Below are 21,213 nucleotides of genomic sequence, written 5' to 3'. Positions count from 1 at the left end.
ACATGAACGAAAAGTATGTGCAAAGTCATACATGACAAGAGAAAGCAGCAGGCAAGATGTGGTGAGCAGGGGGGGTGGGGGGTGGGGAGGAGTATTCTGTAAGAGCCCACCTAGTGGACTGTCCATTTCGGCCGCTACTGATTGGCTAGGGCTGCTCGTCTCCTCCTCTCACAGAGCTGAATCCAATCAGCAGTGGCCGAAATGGACAGCCCACTAGGTGTACTCTTACAGAATACCCCCCCCCCCCCCCCCCAGGAGAAAATGATGAGATGGATTCTTGCCTTGTGAAGTGCAGCAACTGTTCTTTTTTTTTTTTCTGTTCAGAGCGAACGTGAGTGAGACTGGAGATGTAATGGTGATATGAGGCTTTGATGTGGAGATAAGCTGTGGTCTGGGATGAAGCACAATTTTGGTTTCCAGCTGTGGATGAATTTCCAGGAGACCCTGCAGATAAAAGTTTTTTTAGCAATTAATAATTCACGTATCTGGCGAAGGAAATCATTACAGCTGAACATGCGGCATAAGCAATAGACAGCCAGGCACATATAGCAAAAGACAGTGCCACTGTAGAGGAATGGAGACAGGGAAGAGCAACAAAAAGTGATCAAGCATGTGCAGGGAGAAGGGTACAGAAAAACTACAAGGGATCACACAAAGGAGATCAGTTTGACAGTGACGACAAGAGCAGCACTTATGAGCACAAATTTCAGAAGAAAGTAGCAAATTAATTGGGTCATAAGTTGCCAAAGAGCAAGCACTTTCTGTCACGAATGCTACTGATGCCAAGCATCAGTCCTGGCGCTGTTAAGGAAGTGACGGCGCAGTTGTGGCAAGGGATAGCAGCAGGTGTCTCATAAAAATGGCAGTACCGGGCAGTACTGGGCTACAGTGAGCCAAGTGTACCAGCCTGTGCTTCTTGAAATCTGTCGCCTATGTCGAGTTGAAATGTACTGCTAAAGTGGGTGTACGTCGGAAAGACTTTCTCGCCTGTGCGGCGCTCGTGCCGAGTTGGTGATGGCGGATTACTGATTTAATGAGCCATCTTTCGTCTCATTAAAGATGTTTTGCGTCTCCTCCCGGGCGAGGAATAGGGGCCATAGTGTAGACCAGGCATGCTCTCCTGAAGCAGTACCTTCGCTCGTGCAACGCTTTTTGTACGCTGCTCTCTGACTTTTAAATGGAATATTTGAATGGTCCCCTTCGATATAAATAAAGGTTCTTCAGCAAAACCATGTGCAATAAATCGGTAAGCGGGAGCCGCAGAGCTAGCGAAACGGAAGCAAAGCAGTCAAGTCGGACGTACATTTAAATTAAATTATGGGGTTTTACGTGCCAAAACCACTTTCTGATTATGAGGCACGCCGTAGTGGAGGACTCCGGAAATTTTGACCACCTGGGGTTCTTTAACATGCACCTAAACCTATGCACACGGGTGTTTTCGCATTTCGCCCCCATCGAAATGCGGCCGCCGTGGCCGGGATCGGATGTACATTTAGACAGAGCGTTATTATAAGCTCAGGTGCTCTCGTGAGGGCTCCGTTTGCCGGTAACGTATGCCGTCCTGTCGCAGTACTGGTAAAAATCCATTATATCGTCGGGACGAAAAAAGCACCCCGCCACTTCTATAACACCAGTCGGAACACTGCGGCCGCCATCACGTTTCAGAGTGGTCTACGGCCATAAATTGCATAACGACTTTCGCTTTTCCCAGCTACAGGGTGCTAAATGTGTTTCGACATGCAGACATGCATGTTCACGCGTATCTCTTGAAGGGTGCAGTATGCACCGATAACCAACACATCATGGACACGGCGTAATGCTTTGGCATTACGCCGTGGCATTAAGTTATCCGATTGGTCCTCGATATCACAGGTTCACTGATCCCGTCGCACGTTCCGTATGTTACCAAAAAGCGCAACAAACCTACCGGCAACATCCAAGGAGACGCGGGAGGAACACTTATGCACGACGCATGGCACGCACGGCTTCGTCAAGAAAGGAGACATTGATTTGAAGGATCGCCAGCCGACACACGGCAAAATGCGCGCCTAGGGACAAACGCATACGAAACAAGCAAATCGGCTTCTCCTCCGTAGTACCTAGGCAAAGGGAGAAATTTCAGGCGCAAACGCCCCCAGATTTTCTCTCTCGCACCCGCTGAAACGACTGGCCAATCCCGTGAACTGGCGTTTCCTCTAATGACCGTCTCGTCCCTGTTGCTACTGGTCAATGTGGCCAGCGCAATTACTATTGAAAAAGCTGAAAACAAGTACAGGTCAACTTATGCTTTGTCATCTAAAAACGCATACCTGATGGCTTTATGAAGGTGGTGCGTTAATATTAAGTTCACAGAAAGCGATCGCTAAGTCCATGACTTATGTAAATAACGATGTACGCATTCATGCAATAAAGGATGACGCGAATTTCGGTTTCGAATCTGTTTTTTGGATGCGTAGTAGTTTCCTACAGTTTAGGTTTGACATGCGATCGCGCGTCGACATCGGACGCTATGGCACACTCGTGCCTTATGTGCCACCGAAGCAACTAAGTGCTCTGGCATATACCTTCACATGTAAGTAAACGAATGTATCTCCTTGTTGAGAATATCACGCGAGTAGGCAGCTCTTGTGGTGCATCACAATCGTTTGAGAAGTGTCATGCACAGTAGAGCATTTTTCTACATGCGGAGCGGTTTTTATTTGCAGGTTTCCCTTCAGTAGGAAATTGCTGGACAGGCGGACCAGCGCACCGGAATTGTACTGGCGAAGCCGCAAGCAACTCAAAGAATCTGTTTAGCTGTTAAACTTTGAACAATCACGCTTTTACAAAGGCCACAGCAGAAAAACAGCCTGATGCCCAGTATTTCTGCGCCACGAAGTAATCAAGAGGCGAGTGCCTAATGCGGACGAAATCGAGTGCATCGAGACTTAGAACGACAGAAAGCTGAGCTAGTTGGTAAGGATTCATTATGCAAAACAGAGGTGAGGCGTGCAGACAGGACACAAGAGTAGAGAAGTGGGCGGCGCTCGTGTTGTTTGCTTGTAAATACTCTACTCTTGTGTCCTGTCTGCACGCCTCACCTCCGTTTTGCATAACGAGTGCATCAACCCACATATTAATAGCGTAGGCGTTTTATTAACTGTGCAATATTTTCAACACTTCCTTGCATGCCATTTCATGTGGAATATCTTTTCTGGTCACAAATTTGTGCAGCGAATCTATTTGCATGATCGACTCCGGGCCTGTGGGACCGTTCACTTGCACTTGATGCTGAGTCTTTTACATGTATCCATAAACTGCAGATATGCACATCAGATCCCTGCGAGCATTTTCAAAATTCAATTATTTTAGACAACAGGCACATATGCAATACTGACATAATCTCAAATACCACTAAGCAGCTGGGACACATTTTTGTTGACCATACTCTCAGGTAAAATAAGTAGATCATGTGGACAGCTCCAGCTCATTTTCCTTAAATCAGTGTGTACAAGGGGTATGCAAAAATAATTTTTTTCTCGCACACCGATTATTTTGCTGTATAAGCAAGAGAACCTTCCACATTAGTGTAATGTATCATGTACATCACACTAATATGTGCTCTAATTTACCAAGTGAGATTAGTTACTTTTATGGCTCGTTCAGCCATATCACACTGCAAGCTGCATTCATCAATCTTCAATTGGATTTTGCAAATGCTTTATGAAACATGTTTCCCTTTTATGCAGATATGCAATGGCAAGCCCTTCCGTGTGTTCCAAAAGTAAAATTTAAGCTCTAAATTAAAGAAGACATTTCTAGTCAGAAACAAGCAAAAATGGTGAATGCAGGGTATCAGAAGCCCAAGGTACAGAAATTATGAGAAGTGTCGAATGATTTTAAGGAAAGAGTCGTATTTGAAAATGCAAGACTCTTTAGTGGAGGTCAAGCAAGTCAATATAGGTAGAATACTCTGCAAGATTATGCGAGTGAGGGGATGTCAAACAATGGGTCAGGAAATGCGTTGTTTTTCTGCAAAACAAAAGCTGATTGCCATTACATAAGTCACTTTAGCATCATGAGACTGCTGCTTGATCAATTCAGAAATAAACCAAAAAACAAGACACGCAAAAATAAAAAAAACAATATAATGATGCTCTCTCCACACTGGGATAAATAAAAACAAACACATCACATCTAATGTGGACATATCAGATGCCTTGTGAAACACTAAAGGAAAAAGTTCAGTTTCGAGCTATGGCACTTGCCGCATAGATGTGGGGGGCCTTGCACTAATAGTGATAGTTACCACTGCATTTAGAAATTGAACGCATTCATGCAGACAAGGATGATTCTTTATATTTTTGGCTACCACTTCAAATGCCTCCACCAAGTGTTACAATGCTGCACGCAGCCATACTAAGGATCTCGCAGCAACACCTGCAGGTAAAAAGCAGAAGCAGTCAAAGTGCTGGTGTGTACTGGACACTATGTTTGAAAACTTTAGGCAAGAAGAGTGCAAGAAGCAGACATAACAACTGCATTTATTTCCATAATTCCCCATTTGAATGGCCTTTTCTTTTTGCTCAGACAATGCCTACACCTAGCTACAGCAGCTCCCTCATACAGACTCCACAAGCCAAGAGGCCGCGGAGGCAAATGCAGGTAAGAGGCAAGAAGCAATAACACTGGTATCGACATTCATCTAATTTCGTTCTTTTTCTTTTGTTTAGGCAGCCAGCACACCCCGAACAGCCACCTTGACTGCGGGCGTGTCACCCTAGTCGCCAAGGAAACATTTGAGGGAAAGCGACAGGCAATGTGAACAGCCACTTCTCCATGTAAACAATACTCTTTCTCTCGGATGACTCCTATGCCTCGCCACGCCAGCACACTTGTGCACAAAGATGCTGCGGAGGTACGTGCAGCTCAGAGGCAAGAAGCAGTGGCGCTGGTGTCGACATTCACCCACTTTCTTTTTCTTACACTGAGGCAACCAGCACACCTCGAACAGCCACCTTGACTGCGGGTGTGTCAGTAGATTCCTGTTGTACATATGCTCATAATAAACATCAGTAAACTTGAACTTGATAATAAACTTGAAGGCAAATGGGACATTGATGCATTGTTTTTTTGAACATTTATTGGACACATACAATATATGTTATACTTTGCAGTGCTACAGAGCGTATTTTGAAGCTTCCCCCTATATTTTGCACCTTTAATTACATATGTGTTGTGTGGCCCTCAATGCAGTTCATGTAGCAGCTGCTTTGTCTGTGTATCGCACATTGGCATAAGCTCGTGACATCCACATACTTCTCTTACATATACAAAATAAAGTTCTATGTAGTCCTCAGCGTTACAACAAAAAATGAGAGTAAACAATCCGATCGTGGAATTGTGTTTATTACAGTGATTCCTAAGGCAGTTACTGACAAGTTGACAACTTGAACTGGTCAATCCGTCCATAGCCTCCTCTATTTTTCAAAAATAAAGGAGGCTATGATCCGTCATGGCAAGGAATTGTATTTATACAGAAAAAAAGGGGAGGGGGGTATATGATTAGGGCGGTACGAAATATGTACCAACACCGTCCTCTAGACCCATTCCGTTAAGGTACCGTAACAAAGCGTATTATGCATAACGTTCATACAACCAACTCTGATATTACTACGCACGCCAGCCGACGCGAGCTACATTTGCCATGACGCATTCGCGACTGCACCGGATGCCCTCCATATTATTCTCGTTAATCGTGCTCACTGCACCGAGGCAAAAGAAAGATCATGGGCGCAGGTGGCTTTAAAGTATCTCGATTTTGCGAGGCACTGCTGCGCGTGCCAGGGGAGCTGTCCGTGCGAACACTCCCTGGCACACACCTGCCTCGGCGGCCCTAACCTACGTACCGTTCTGCTTCGTGCTTTGATCCCCCCACTGTCCCATGGGTGCCCTGGAGTTCCTGCGCCGCCTGCTTTATTTTAATCTCAGGTGCTCTCCTGAGACTTCCGTTTGTCGGTTACATGTACCCTACAGAGCTGGATCAGTACTTGTAATAAAAAAAAAAAACCGATCTATCGTCGCGGCGATAGATCGCGAAAGCGGCTTTTGCAACATACCGCGCCCGTGCGAAGAGAATTAAGAAACGCCAACAAGGAATCTGACCACAGCTTCGAGCTCGTTACCTCGTCGAGTGACACTCCTGCAACAGGCGTGACCGCTGAAAACCGCATACCGCCGGAAACTTCAACAGGATTATCCCTCGGTTGCATAACTGCCACCTGTACGGCCAGGCTGAACCACACCCACACCGTCCCGCAACATAGAATAAAGAACCAACTTATAAAGCCCAAACACACGGCTGCACGCACACATCACGACACTACAAGCGAGACGCCATGCTGCTAAGCTGCAACGGTTGCCGGATTAAAACTGACTACTGTCACCAAGTCTAGCAAGCGCCTCAGGAGCTGGCAACCTCGGCGCGTAGCAACATGGCGGCGCTCTTGCGGTTCCCGATTTCAATGCATGGGCCCTATGGGTAGCTTGTCCTCTAGAGTCAGTATAGTAACTCTATGGAAGCAGATAATCCGGAAAATATTTGCGGCCGCGATGCGGCGTCACAGAACACTTATGGCCATAGAGTTTCATATTTGTATAAAGTGTACTAAAATTGCCGCCATAGGTGTTCTGTGGCGCCGCGTCGCGGCCGCAAATATATTCCGGATTAGCTGCTTCACGCGTGCGCGCATTGCATGCGCCTCCCCATCGACCCAGTGATGATACTCTAGTACACGAGAATTTATTCTATGAGTGAGCTGTCATGCTGTATTTAGTATGTGACCATGTGGCTCTGAGCGATCGCTCTGTCTTGTCGCGCGATCACTCGGTTCTTTCAAATCTAGAATTCGTCGCCCGGAAGTTCTACGAGCGACTAGCCAATAGTAAGCAGCTGGAACGGGATGTGCATTAGTGACGTACTACCGGTTTTAGCACGTGCGCGCTTCTCAGTATACGAACGGAACGAGCAAACTACCAAATTTTGATATGTAAACAAAATAAACCTATTGCAAGACTTTCAGAAACACTTTGTTACTTTGTACAGCCAAACAAATCAAGTTAAATATTTATAGCAAGTGCCACGCCACGTTTGGCGCTAACTCGATCTCCTAATACTGGCAACAATGGAGAGCTGTCGCTCTAATCGGTCGCTCGCTTGGAGTTTGACCGTTTGACTTCTGGGCGACGAGCGAACGCGACAGCCATCTCCATCGCGTCGCTTGTCGCTGTCGCGCAAGAAATTGCTTGCATGGGGTTTATACTTTACTGGCCGTGAATTTGCGATTTCGCCGTTTCGGTGCTCCGAGGAGGCACATGACGTCACAACGCGCGTCTCGCCGCGCATATTTCTCTCTCTCTCTATCTCTAGCTCCCTAGTCACTACTGCGCATGCGCCAGTAGTAGCGCCGAGCCACAGGCGCCTTCCTTTGGTATGACGTCACACCACGTTCCTCGTCGTTGCGCTCGCCTCCGCTCTCTTCGCCAGCTGTGTCGCATGCTTGATAACATGTCGGAGGATTAAAAAGGAGAGCTCGCGTGCGCCGCAACCACAGTTTAGGCGGCAGTATGGACGGCTACAATTCTGATAAGCAGGAGGAGGCCTGGAATCGACATCAGAACGAGATGAAGAGGAAACGAATCGCACAAGAAACAGACGAACAGCGCGCCGAACGACTGGCTAAACGCCGCAACATAGCTAGACAACCAGACTAACCTGGACTTGCAATCGAGATTAACGAAGCCTAACCATGCTATGCCTTAGCTTTCGCTATGTATATCCTGGCACAACCGAGCCAAGCCACTGCCAATTTTTTTCTCTTTTGCCTCTTTGCAACTTAAATATGGTACTGGCTTTGAGGCTACGACGGGAGCTTTGTATTTCCGTTACCGACTCGATATGCGGTTGCGACACTATATTCATCACGATGCATGCACTGTATTAAAACATGATCGCGTAAATAACACTCGCGCAGGCTTCGAAGGCAGAGGGAAAATAAGCGAAACCAAAACAATATCGCATGACAGTCGCTGCAACACCGTTCGTTGACCTCCCAAACCAAAAAAACAAAAAAGCATACTGCTAGTGGCCCCACATTTAGCTGATGGAACGGTGTCCACCCAATTAGTAGGCATTACGGCAACGCAAATAATACCAACGGCAGGCCGAAAACAAGTGCAGTCGCCAAAGCCAACGGCCACCTTAGCCACCTGTAGCTGAGGCCTTTCTTGTACAATGATGACAGTAAAGAGTAGAAGTTTGTGATCCGTTTCAAGGGAAGCCACAAGGGAGTAAAACAAAACCGTCAGCAGCTCATAGGCATGCATATGCAACATTTTATGAAAATTTAAATTTTAAGGTCGATAAAAAAATTTGTCCGGCACTGCATGCTATTTTGAGTCACCGTTACACATTAGCTAAATGAAACTTGCAATTTCAAGGTTAAGAAATTCAGTACTGTGTGATTCTTTCAATGTTCCCGTCTGAAATGTGAAAAGCCTATCCGCAATCCTGGTGAACTTTAGAGTACTTTTGTCTGTATTGTTTGGTTGAATGCATATAATTTATTTTTAAAAATTTGCTGATGTAAGATACCCTAACCAACAGTTGACCCTCGTTCTGTTTTTACTGAATGGTTTCTTCGCTGCACTATCCCATATGACTGTCAAGACAGCTGTGTCGCAGTGTTGTCACAGTGCAACGTGCGGTCAATATAGTCTGCATTTTTTTCCATTTTTATTGTTCCGAGCATATTAATGATTTTTTTTTTACGGAGCACCTGTCTTCCCTCGGAGGTCTAATTTGAATTTCTGTGTAAACTGTCACTGTTCATATAAGATTCTACCTTTCTCATTGCAAGAGGAAAACATTGGAGGAAGTGATTCATAGCTATCATGGAATGTGAGCTTTAAGTAATGTACGATTAATCTGGCTGCAGAGAAAAAGCAATGACAAGTTTGGGACAAGAAACAAGGCCAAAACAAAGTCCATTTTGTTTCTCGGCAACCACTGCACCAAATTTGACGAAGTTCGTTGCATTTAAAAGAAAAACTTAGAATCTAGTTACTGTTGGTTTCTAGTTACTGTTGGTTTCGAATTTTCGATTTAGATTGTCATTTTTTATTAAAAATTGGCAGAAATCGAACATTTTCAGAAAGCGAAACTATCAAGTTTACAACTCCCTAACTCAGCAAAGAAAAATGATATCACAATTCTGTGAATTGCATTTGATAGTACATCTAAAGCGGACAAAATTGATATGTTACACATGATTCTAAAAAAAATTCATTAATTTGGAAATACAGCTTTTGCAGAACCCTTGTACACAACGTAACAAACTCGCGTAAAATATAAATTGACATATCTAATTTGTCCCTCTGTACAGCCTGGATGCCTGTACAGAACCGCGATATCTGTTCTTGATGCAGAGCTATTAATTTGTACACTTCGTGCTTCTATTATTTTCATACTTTCAAATTTTTGAAAATTTTAAAACAAAATTCAGGCCTTAAATAGAAATATCGATTCAAACAGTCACTAGAATTTAACTTTCTCAAATGCGAAAAATTCACTGAAATCGGTCCAGAGGTTATCTCAGAAAAATGTCTTTGCTGTATTGTTTTTACATGTATTTGAATTGGCCGCGTTGGAGTTGGGCCTGAGCTAAAGTTTCCTCCTAAAGCTGTTAATAGCCAATGTGTTATTAGTTTGGTGTTTTAATTTAAGTAGTTGTATGTGCTGCTTGGATCAGCTGATCAACATTTTCTGAATATAATAATAATAATATTCTGTCACACTATCAAAACAGCGGCAGGCCGGTTGACAAAACTGCTGCTTGAGCGTCATCTGCACCTATACAGTCCAGCCCACATATAACGAACTTGATCGTCACGTGGCATTTGTTCGTTGTATCCAAAGTTCGTACTAAGTGGACCACCTATAATACAGGAAAAAAGAGCAAGCGAGACGAAAGTTCACTTTATTTTTGAAAAAAGTCCGTGATGCATGTCTGCTTCTTCAAAGCTGATCGCATCACTGCCGTTTCTAATTTTTCCAGCGCGGTAATATGTTCATCGCCAAGGCCTCTGCTGCACACGAGTTCCTTAAGCGACGCGATGTAACCGATCGCGGTTGAAGCAACCGGCGGTAGAGCAGCATCCTCGTCATCGTCCTCGTCGGTCTCTGGGCAGTCAGGAAGGGCTAGCACTTCACGCACAATAGCTTCGTCAGTGCATGGCTCCGCAATGTCGGCGTCGTCATCAGCAGAAACGAAATCGTCCCAGGCAACGTCAGGTCCGGCCAGCTGCGTGTCAACGACGCGTTGCCACAAGTCCTCGTGCGACCGGCCTTCCGGTGGGTGATCTATGGCGTCCTCGGTGCCTGGGCCCATAAAACCCGCCTTGCGGAAGCAATTTTCTATGCACTCGGCGGTGAGTTCCATCCACGCCGCTTTCAACATGTCCACGGCGGCAAGCAAGCTGATTTATTTTACCCGCAAAGGAGCGCCGGGGGACGCTTTGTGCGCTCTGTGTTCGCGTCGTGTCAGGGGAACACAAAGTGCGCGAAATTCGCCTGCCGCGGGTTCGCAGTCCAGCGAAACCGCACCAAACACCGCCGGCTCGGTCAACTACAGGGGCCCGACAGCTTCGCGTTCGCTCTAACCGAGTGTTGAGGCCACAACAGTTCGTTCTATGTGAGACACTGTGCCATTGCCCCAATATATATTTTGACGGTAGCACCGCCCTCGTTCGTACTAAGCGAGCGTTCGTTATATCTGCGGCTGTTATAAGTGGGCTGGACTGTAATGTAAATGTGATGCATTTTATAACCTTAGTTGCATGGAATTCTTACTGTGTTTTCTGGTGTATTTTCGAAAGCAAGCGATGCTTGCATTTATCGATGGGGAACCTCTAGTTTTTAAAAGTTAGTTATAAATATAAGTCTGAACTCTAGTTAGTCAAATTGCAATGTTTAAATGCTGTCAGCGTCAGGAAAGGGAGATTTATGTTGTGCTATTTGTCAGTAAAGAGAATGACCTTTCCGTTTTGAACTCCCCAATGTTCAATGTGAATTTGACATCAAAACAATAATCATAAGGTTGTTTGTCATTGTTTGTGCTGACGAGAGAGCAGTTTTTTAGGAGTGTACCACGAACTCTTCGTCTCGCTTTTATACCGAGGATGGATAGACGTCAACTCAGTAGTTATGCTATGGAGTCTCAATTACTTGTGTAATAATACAGAAATATTATTAATTTATATATTACCTCTTAGTGTGAAAGCTCAAAACATACGCGAAGTGTAGTGCGGCTTTGGACTTGTAACAGGTCTATTCATGTCGCCAATACTCAATGTGGCGGTCTCATTGTACCAGACACAACTGACATGCTGCGAAAACAGAGATCATTCAACACTTTACAGGATAACAAGCGAAAGAGTCCTCCTGTATATCAAAAAGAAGTACACAATAGGAAGGGTCACTCTGACGGCCTTTTGTCACAACTATACTGCATTGAGCCAACTGTCTCGTGCTCGAGTTGTTTGTGACATCGTATGAATTCCAACTATGGTTTGGGTGACGCAAATAGTCTCCTGCTTCACGTACAAAATAGTGCTGCACTTGGAGTACATTTTCAACTAGCTGCATAAAATGTGATGTAATAATTATTTGTGCTAATCAAGGAATTGAGGCTCCGTGTCATAAGTGTGGGGTTGGCAACTGTATACCTAAAAAAAGCACGAAAGTGGGGCACAAAATTTTTGTGTCAGTACTCCCTTAATGAATTTCTCCTAGGTGCATTGATTGATTTTGGAAGAGACTAATAATTCTGATGCACAATTTTTTTTATACTGTTGATGTGTTGTTTTAACTCGTGCACAATACTAGAAACCATTGAGCCTGCAAATCGTTGTGTAAGCAGCTGCACCTTTCCAAGGAAGATCTGCAGCTGTGATTTCATCGACCAGGTTTCTGCATAGAAATTCCAGTTGTCCGTAGATGATTACAACAATTTATTCCAGGGTGAAAATCAAGCCTTTCTGGTGAACAGAAATGGTGGGCCTCCTAATCAAAACATGGCTCTAGGGCCCACAACAAGCTTTTTGTGGTAGGCCAGCCACAGTTCAGTTGTAATTCCAAATTGTAACTTTTGAAAGCACCAGAAATCAGTCTTTTGTGTGTGAATTGTCACAATGGTATGCATTTTACAGCCATGGTTTAAGCAAAATAAGTCTTTTAGAGCATTTGTTACTGTAAATATATATTCAAGGGAGCATTGTGAACGCACCTTTCCTGCCTTTTAAGTTAACAGTTCTGTCAAAGTCATAGTCTGTTGTTTTTCTGCACTGTTTGCTTTATCTGAAAATCAAGTGTACTACATTTAATAATGCTCTCAAAAAAAGCTTCTTGGTCCCTGTATGCATTTTATAAATATTTTAGTTACCAAGTTAACTAAGACATTCTTGTTTTTGTTGCATTGATAATTAAGATTTCTAAGTTCTCTGTAAAGAAGGTGCATTTACAAAGAGCCCACTGTACTAGTCATATTCATGGCATCCATGCTAAATCACATAAACTTCATTTTTTACTGCTCCCTTAAACATCTATGGGCCCTTTTGCGAGGTTGTGTCTGTGTAGAGATAGGAAACAGCTTTTCAGAATCCTGTTTTATCTTCCTAATAATGCACTCTCCACACACTTGCACTCAGTTCTGCTGCCATTAGTACTGCACGTAACTGTTTAGAGTGCTAATCTTGGAAATTGTATATGCAGTTTTTGCATATGGATCTATGCGTTTTCACACCTGTGCAAGTCTACTGGCAGATAGGAGCACATGCAGTGGAACCTGATCATGGCCTGTGGAACAAGGGAAACAATCGTACTTATCTGTCTGTCTAAAATCGTTGAACTATTTTAGACAGACATGCTTATTAAGTGCACTGCCATAGCCGTCATGCATGGTATGGTGTGCTAATATTGATACACTTCTACATACAAAAGGTAGAGCTATTTACGGGCATGGTGCCCGAATGTTGAAAATGGTAAACAAAATGGGTGGACTGCAATGCGGCATGTGCACTCAGTGTGTGCTTAGGCTGAACTGCTACACTTGTTTAAGCTCTATCTTCAATTCTTAAAAATAAAGGGGAAGAATGAAAAGTCGCTTTTTCTGCTGCACATGTGTAGCGACAGATGTCATACGTTCTATCAAAACCTCCAATGATGTTTCATTGCCAACTTTGGTACGCATTGATACGATCGGCCTGCAGGGGCTGGGGAACTTCGGGGAAGCGACCGTCGAACTCTGCCCGGCCCGCTGCGATGACTCGCTCTGGGAAATCAAGAATGCGCCTCGTCAACAACCCGTTGGCGCCGGCATGTCTGCTGCGGCGACTCGCTTTGTAAGGACGACAATACGCCGCGTCCCCAAGCGAGCGGTGCCGGTATGTCTGGACGCAGTCGGCGGACCAAGTATTGTTAGTGGATTCGCCGTCACCGTCACGGTTTGTTTGGAGCGGGGGAACTCCTGGAAGATGTTTTGTGGCGCCGTCTCATGGGTCTGAGAAGTCGTCAGTCAATGGACAGACGCGGCGGCCACTGTCTGCGGAGTCAACACTGGAATCAAGAGGCGCCTGCTCGGGGCAGGACCCTTGTCTGCGAGAACCCTCTCACTTCAGTGTGGTCAGTGAAACATGTGCGGAAGTGAGTGTGTAAACCCTCCCCCTCAAAGGCGGGTCGGCTACGATGACTTTTGACGCTCCCATCGGTCGATGGTTGAACGGCCGCTTTCCGACACCTAGGGGTCCAGGGAGGACAGAGTATATTTAAGCAGCCGTCGTTGGCTGTTCAGTGTGCATTCTCTTTCAGTCATGCTAGACTGGTGAACTGTAACGTTCTCATGTAGATACTGTAAATAAATTCCATATTCCTCGTTCTCGATGAGAACAAGTCTCTCCCTTCAACAATGTCCTCAGCGTGGTTGAGTTGGACGACGGCGTGGGCCAGCTACCATCAATTTAATGCCCGACCCCAACCCTTACAACAATGAAGTTCGTTAGTGCTGATGCCATTTGATCACTGAAAATGCTCATACTTGCACGAGCTTAGGTTAAAAGTATTGTCTTGCAGTTTACAAGGAGCAGTTTACAAGGAGTGGGAGTACAATACATAAAGCGCAAATACATTTCTTTGTGAATGTTGGGATAACTATTTCGGTACTGGTGCTTTGTATTAAAACAGTTTTCTGCTGCACTGTATTTATTACTTCTATAAATTATTATCAATTTGGTATTTGTGCTGTAATTCAGTGGCATGAAATCAAGGGCTCGACAACAGCTCATCTTGTTAGAAATTAGCTTGGCTCATGAAAGACACTGACCACATTCAAAGTGATAATTTTACTGTGGTCGTTGCTTTTCTTGTGCTTTTGTAGTGATGCGTAAAATAAGAATTCAACCTTCCAGGATCGTAAACATGGTAAGTAGAGCTAACTATAGCACCTGCGAAGCTGAAACAAGTCTGCACATTGAATATCTGCACCGCAGCTCCAGCCGTGCTTGCCAAAGTGGCTACTAGCCATAAGTGGAGAGAGCATTAGCTGAGCTACCACCTAGCTTGTAGAAGTCTTGGTATAGAGTAGGGCTTACAAAAGATGGCTACTAGCTGTGGACTCGGCCTGTAGCATTTATTACACGTGCAGTATGGACCTGCACGTGTAACAAAGGGTTCATCGTCGTGGCCGACTGTGCGAAGTAGTAGTTGCAGATTCACTAGTAAAAGAGGGCAGCAGGATGCTTTAGCAGAAAAACATTACCGATGCCGCCTGCTGACGGCTGCGCATGCGTAGTTGGGGAAGGGGTGGGCAGCGGTAGGTGAAACGGTAACGATGCAACTCACTTCGTCTAACCGGCCTTATGTTAACTCTTGATTGTGTGGAGCAATTTCCTCAATGTCAACATGTTGAAGTCGCGAGAACAACAAATATGGACATGCCGGTTCGACGCATTTCATTTACATCCTTTTGTCTGCATTATTCATGTTTGTGTATAAAATATTTATTGCTGAAGCCGCTTTCGTTTGATATAGTGCCAGCAGGCTTGCTTAATATACACTCTAAGAAAAGTTTTCACCTTTTGGCGCTTGTCCCCAAACAATAATCGCCATCTATGTTTTTCCTGTTCGTCTTTCTCTCCCCTCTTAATTACCACTTCCCCAGTGCAGGGTAGCGAACTGAAAGCTATGTTTTTTAACGCTGTGTACCCTGTTCTTGACAGGCAAGGAAAGTGTTAAGGGAAGGAAGCTCACGCAATTAAGACAGATGTCGGTAATTATTGTTTGCGTACAACGTAAGTAGCAAAGTATTTATGGACGTTTATAGGTATGAAACGGGGCACCCTTTTACTCGGTGAAAAATTGCTGTGAAGAAGCTAAATTCCATTTTGCTCAGCTCGTGTACAATTTGTCGAGAAACTGCAGCACATTGTCTGCCTGGAGAAACTACGGTAGGTACACTGCAGTGCGCCACAGGGCCGGTCGTCCGATAGCTTTACGATTTATTACGAATCATGCCAAACAATCACCCATACAACGTTTTGAACTTGGCGTGTTCTCTATTTCAAATAACAAAAGAAACGATATTTGTGCTGCTGTGTGCAGTCTTTCAAATGCTCTCCTTTCAAGAACGCGTCTTGCTATAAACCTGTAGTGTCGTCTGCTATCTTCGCACGTAATTTTTGCTTCGAAGACTTCTTGTTTTTTTTCGTTCTATTCAACAAAGGGCCAGATGTGTATATGGCAAGTAATGATTTGTGTAGAGACATATCTCACATAAATTTTCTCGCTTTTGAGACTTTTAATATTTATATGCAAGGCGGCAGGACGATCGCAAACGACGATTAGCGCCTATTTATTTTGTTGCGGCCGTCTGACGAACTAGTCCGCAAACGCCGGCGATCGACTTCCTGCTTTTGGCCCAATCGAAGTCACTTCCGTTTTCCTCGAGGCCACCGACGCGAGTGAAACATGGCCGGCGGCAGCGCGGACGTGCAATTTGGCGTCCGCGCCTTCAGCAAGATGATAATGCATTGCCTCAAGTACCCGCAGAGCTCCGTCAACGGCGTGCTGCTTGCCGACGAACGCCGTCGCGCGGGCGACCAGCCATCGTCGCAACTGCACATCATAGACAGCGTGCCCCTGTTCCACCAGTGCCTAGGACTGACGCCGATGCTTGAAGTGGCGCTCGTACAAATTGACCAGCACTGCAAGAACGCGGGCCTGGTGATCGCCGGCTACTACCAGGCCAACGAGCACCTCAGGGACTCGGCGCCCGACCAGATCGCGCTGCGCGTCGCCGACAAGGTGGCCGAGAACTTCGCGGACGCCTGCCTGGTCATGATCGACAACCAATTGGTGTCGCTGGACTGCGACAAGGCGCCCGTCGTGGTGTACGGCAGTCAGGACGGTCGCTGGCGCGAGAAACCGTTCGCGCTGGCCGAAAAGACGCTGGGCGTGACGGCGTCTCTACTTCGGGCCAAGGCGTACCGCGCGCTCGCCGACTTCGATAACCACCTGGACGACATCCGACGGGACTGGTGCAATCACGAGATTAACGAGGAGATCGCCAGGTGTCTCTAGTTTCCGCACGTGAAGTTCGCGACGCCACCACCAGACGTCCCTAGTTGTCTGCAGTGGCTAGCAGAAGCGACTGCGTGGTTTCATAGGAACATTTTCGTTTTTTTTTTTGTTTCGCCGATGTTGGTGGTGTTGGGGCAGGGGTCAAAGCACGGAATGTGACACCAGGACTGCTTTCGTTGTACGTTTTTGTTTCTCTGTTGGGAGGACAGCTTGTGGAGCGTCGCGTTCAACATGGTAACATTTGCTCGCGCGCAACGGCGGGTACGGTGTGAATGGCTGTGGTTTCGATTCCGTCTGCAACTTGACCCGGCGACGGAGCGGCATCTTCTCGCTGGCGTAGCGTAAAGATGACGCCCTAGTACGTAAGTGTAAAGAACTAATAAAAAGTACTAAATAAATTATCACTTTAACCGCATTGAACGAAAGTGTAGTTTTAACCTATTCGCATCTACTGGCACTGAAACACAGACTTGGTAGCAAACTTGATTGAAAGCGCCTCTAATAAGTTGCAGACGAATTTCCATTGTCATGGGGACCCAAAGAACAATTTTTGCACACTTGGTGCAATTCATGTCCACAGTTGTCTACTTGCTGCACTTGTACAGCTCTGCCCGGATCTGTTTATTGTCTGTTGAACTTTTGTTGTTTTCTTAGATAACTTGTTTGTTTTGAGAGATGATTAAAATGATTGGCACTGCTATTTATTGTCTGCATGTCTTCGTTGATGCGTGCTTATTTTTGTGATCCGTAACTATATAACGCTTTAATGGTGGCCGCTATATTTAAGGTGAGGCTAGAACTGTCAAAGTCGAGCTTCGCGTAGAAATATCTCGCACTACCCATTAGCGCGCTTCAGGAAGCGTACCAACGTAGGGGCCAAGGCTAAGTCGAGGCATCGATTTGCATTGCGCTTGGCGACGCGAAGTGCTTTCGACGGCAGTTTCGTAACGCGTTATGGTCCTTGCTGTCTACGCGTTATATGCACGCAGATCGCTCTAATGGCGAAAAGAAGAAAGTGCGGGAGTCCTGAGCACACAATGAACCGAAAAGAAGCGAATACCCTTGAAATCATTCGTGAAGTGGTGACAGTTGAGTGCATTATATAAGCTAACCCTACGTGCCGTCAGGAACTCTTGCATTTCTTACATATGCAGAATACAGCAAACTTTGTAAACTCCGCCCATTTAAAATACTTGTCGGAGGTTTTGAAAACACGCTTCACAGGTGTCAGCAACAGTTACAATCTGTACTTGCAAGAAAATTTTGGTTGTCGAGTCAATTTTCTTTTAGCTGAGAACATCAGCTGCTGTCCAAAAGACTGCACTTAATAGAATGACGCGTCGCCTCTTTCTCGAGAAATCAATCTTTCTAGCTCTTTCCTCACTCGCACTGGGAGCGGGACGGCCGAACCGCGTTTTTGTCGTCTGCTATCACACTTGTTGCGCCTCGCTCGCAGACGACGGCCGATTGCGGGACGATGACGTCAGCGCCGCTCTCGGCCAATCGGGGAGCGGCTTCGGGCTTCCCAGTGTTGCTGCCTCGTTGCAAGTTTCGGCCCCGAGGGAAGCTGCTGCCTGGTGTGGTGGTGTAGTGGAGGGGGCAAAAGTTTTTCTCGTGCGCCATCGGCCGGAAGAAGTGGGGGTTGCTCTAGCGAACAAGTTTTGTTGTCTTCTGTTTGGTGTTGGAGTGCTCGCTGGCTCGTTGATGGGCCCTTGGGACGAACCTTTTGCCTCGTGGCGTCGTCGCAACCGTGAGTGTGTGCCTTGTCTTCCACTGGCGCCCGTTCGCAAAGCGAGCGCGGACGTACCGTCCCGTCGCGGCGTGGCCTAGGCGCAGCTGTTCGCTTCGGCGCGGGTGAAACCGTCCCGTCGGATTCGTTCGAAGGAAGCTCGACCTCGGAGCGCGCTCGCGCTGGTGTCGTTTCGACGAAGCGCGACCAAAAAAACAGAAATACGGAGAGAAGCCTTCTCCCAAGCGAAAGCAAGTGCAAGATCGCCGCCGCAGCTGTGTAGGGGTGAGTGATAGTTTCTCATATTTCTGGCAAGTTTCGGTTACATCAAGGTTGTCGTTGTCTGGTTTTGAAAGCTGGAAGCGTGCGTGCGCCTGGACGACGGATGTATATGTGTGTGCATCAGGGTCGAAGCCGACGACTGGATGGTTCACGAGCAAAGATTCACTCACGTACGCGTACGATGCTTCCTGCTTGTCATTCGCTACCAGTTTCGTGAAACCTGACGTTACAACTAGTTATGCATTGTCACGCCGCGGTGTGCGTCTTTTCGTCTGCTCGCCCGGAGAACGTCAAGAACACGCAGTACACCTCGATCGTCCGTTCTTGTTTCGTCTGCTTTTCACGAGCCGACGAAACGATAGTCGATGCTCCAAAAATGTCGTCTGCCACCGAGCTTTCTAGAACAGTTTCCAGCTTAGTGTACACGTTCAGCAGCTGACTCCTTTCCCAGACACTTGTTGCTGGTTCCTTCGTTGCGTGCTTTGCGCAAGCACGTTGGTGCAGATGCGCGCCGAACCACCCATTTCCAACGACTTCTCAACTATAAATTCCTCACTTACGTCACTTCTCACGCGATTATGTTGTGAGCGCATGCGTGTGCATGGCACAGTATCGTTAGACGTGGCTTGATGCCCCGCCGTTATCTCGCTGGCGTTGACTTGAGAGCGCGCGCGCCATACCTTCTTCGGCGTCCCACTGCTTGAGGAGTGTATATCGCTCTGAGTGATCTGTCCTTGGACGCGAGCGCGCACAATGTAATGGTCGCGCTAACTAGATATCTCGGGCCAGTGCGTGTTGATGGCTGCGGCTGGTCGGATACGTACTACCACGAGCGTGCACGAGAGGTTCTCGCGTCGTGTATCTAGGACGGGGCTGGCGACATTTCTGTTAATTTTTCTCCTCGAGCATTCGAACGGAAAGAGAGGAGAGCGACATTACCGTCGAAGCCGTGAAGTGCCGTTCGTCGCGTCCATCGCGAGGGCGTTTTCTGTGTCGTCCTGTGCCGAGGACTTTCCCACAACCCTCAGCTATAGGGAAGGCATGCTGTGTGTGGCAAGCCGTAACGCTCGTACCTCCCGCAGAAAAAAAGCGAAAGTGTTTCTTTTCTTTTATGGATTCCATCCATGGAACAGCGGCTTACGCGGTTTCTCTTCTGTCCAAGTGTTCTACGAATTAAATGGCGGCCATCCTTCTGTTCTCCTGCATCACTTTGTGATGGCACCGCTTCTCCCATTTTTGCGCTCTGGCACCGTACGAACGCCCGTCTCCCCGTTGCGTCAATCTCCTATCATTATGACGCGTAGTGGAGCGGCACCCCATTCTCAAAAGATTAGGCCGCCGGACGAGACCCTTGAAGGAAGATGGCGCGAACACAGTCTGGCGTCGTCTGCGCTAAGTGCAGACGATTTTTTTTTGTATTTTTGCCCGAGCGTCGCAGACGACTTCACTTTTTTTTTTTTTTTTTTTTTTTAACGCAGACGACGGCCGTTCGGGGCATTCCCGCGCATGGTGCAGGTCACTGCAGACGACACACAAAGGCGTGCAGCAGCTACCAGACGACGTCGACTTTCCTGATGCGGAACGCGCGAACGTGTTGCTATATATTTCGACCAAATTACGCGAGTGTCTATCTCGACGCCGTTATTCTTGTCGCATCGGTGACCTCCTGGAGAGAAACGCGGAAAACAAGTGCCGGAAACAGAAGTCCGTGCGTTTCCGTACGTGCGAGATGCAGACGACATCGTCAATTGTGGTGCCGCGGTGCGAATTGCTGCTAAAAGGCGTCGTTTGCCTTCGTGTAGGCAGCTAAGAACGGTACGAGCACGAGACACAGAGAAAGCTGTCGCGCAGATCCGTTGCTATAGTAGTGCCAAACGCGTACGCGCGAAGAAGGCGTTACGCTTGCGAAGAAATGGGCCTGCGTTTCGTCACGCTCTAACGACCTGTGCAGTCGTTGCAATGCAGAGCTTGCAGTAGAGATAAGGAACCACTATAGAGCGACGGAGATAAGCCCGTGGATGCGTTTTCCTGAACAGCTGAGAGGAGTTGGGTGCTCACTCGCAAGCGTAATCAGGTTTTCACGGACGATGTTTCGCGGCAGGCCTCCTAACTGTCGAGCATCTGATGCATCCGATTCAATGTTCTACCTCGCGTCTCTCTCTCTTTATATATATATATATATATATATACTTTGTGTGGACGTAATGAATGTAAAATCGATGGTTTGACGACACCTCGTCTGGTCCTGTTGTAGATTCATGACAAAAGAAAAGAGAAAGACGCCGGCCATGGAGGTGTTGATAAGCATTAGGCGTTGCGCCTTACGGAAGCCGAAACGTCTAATATTTATTTATTTGAACACGTTTCTTTTTGGGTCGGCGTCCTTGTTTGTCTTTTGACGTGAAGAAATATTTTTTTTTTGTCTAGCAACCTAATGACTGCAATTTCATCGCCAAATCGGGGTATACCTAGCTGGCAGACTGCCTTCATTTCTATTTTTTCTCCCTCACCCTCACGACGCAAGTACCGTCCT

General features: G+C 46.5%; 3 protein-coding genes and 1 long non-coding RNA gene across 6 annotated transcripts in view; 3 read left to right on the top strand and 1 right to left on the bottom strand.

Annotated features, from left to right (window-relative positions):
- Window positions 1-2,486: 2,486 nt before the first annotated feature.
- Window positions 2,487-5,094, top strand: LOC140219899 (uncharacterized). The gene is made up of 3 exons (XR_011896166.1): window positions 2,487-2,572; window positions 2,706-4,644; window positions 4,713-5,094. It is a non-coding gene; the product is annotated as an uncharacterized lncRNA (long non-coding RNA).
- Window positions 5,095-9,990: 4,896 nt separating this feature from the next.
- Window positions 9,991-12,889, bottom strand: LOC126529404 (tigger transposable element-derived protein 6-like). Its single transcript, XM_050177008.3, has 2 exons — window positions 12,840-12,889; window positions 9,991-10,515 (listed from the first exon to the last, which is right to left on the bottom strand). The coding sequence occupies exons 1-2, from the start codon at window positions 12,887-12,889 to the stop codon at window positions 10,017-10,019; spliced, it is 549 nt and encodes a 182-aa protein (XP_050032965.3). The 3' UTR covers window positions 9,991-10,016.
- Window positions 12,890-15,911: 3,022 nt separating this feature from the next.
- EMC8-9 (ER membrane protein complex subunit 8/9) lies at window positions 15,912-17,369 on the top strand. Its single transcript, XM_050176544.3, has one exon. It carries the CDS (start codon window positions 16,058-16,060, stop codon window positions 16,667-16,669), a length of 612 nt encoding a protein of 203 aa, XP_050032501.1. The 5' UTR covers window positions 15,912-16,057; the 3' UTR covers window positions 16,670-17,369.
- A 78-nt stretch (window positions 17,370-17,447) lies between these two features.
- Window positions 17,448-21,213, top strand: part of LOC126528954 (ATP-sensitive inward rectifier potassium channel 12-like) — a 145,294-nt gene continuing 141,528 nt past the window's right edge. For 2 of the 3 annotated variants that reach the window (XM_072290027.1, XM_055069506.2), the window contains exon 1: window positions 17,448-18,683. The gene's annotated coding sequence lies outside the window, so the exon portion shown is untranslated. The remainder of the gene's footprint in view (window positions 18,684-21,213) is intronic. The other variant, XM_072290026.1, reaches the window with a different exon arrangement.

This window comes from Dermacentor andersoni, chromosome 8 (assembly GCF_023375885.2).
Source record: "Dermacentor andersoni chromosome 8, qqDerAnde1_hic_scaffold, whole genome shotgun sequence".
In the NCBI taxonomy this organism is placed as follows: domain Eukaryota; kingdom Metazoa; phylum Arthropoda; class Arachnida; order Ixodida; family Ixodidae; genus Dermacentor; species Dermacentor andersoni.
This window is presented reverse-complemented; position numbering and strand designations above follow the sequence as displayed.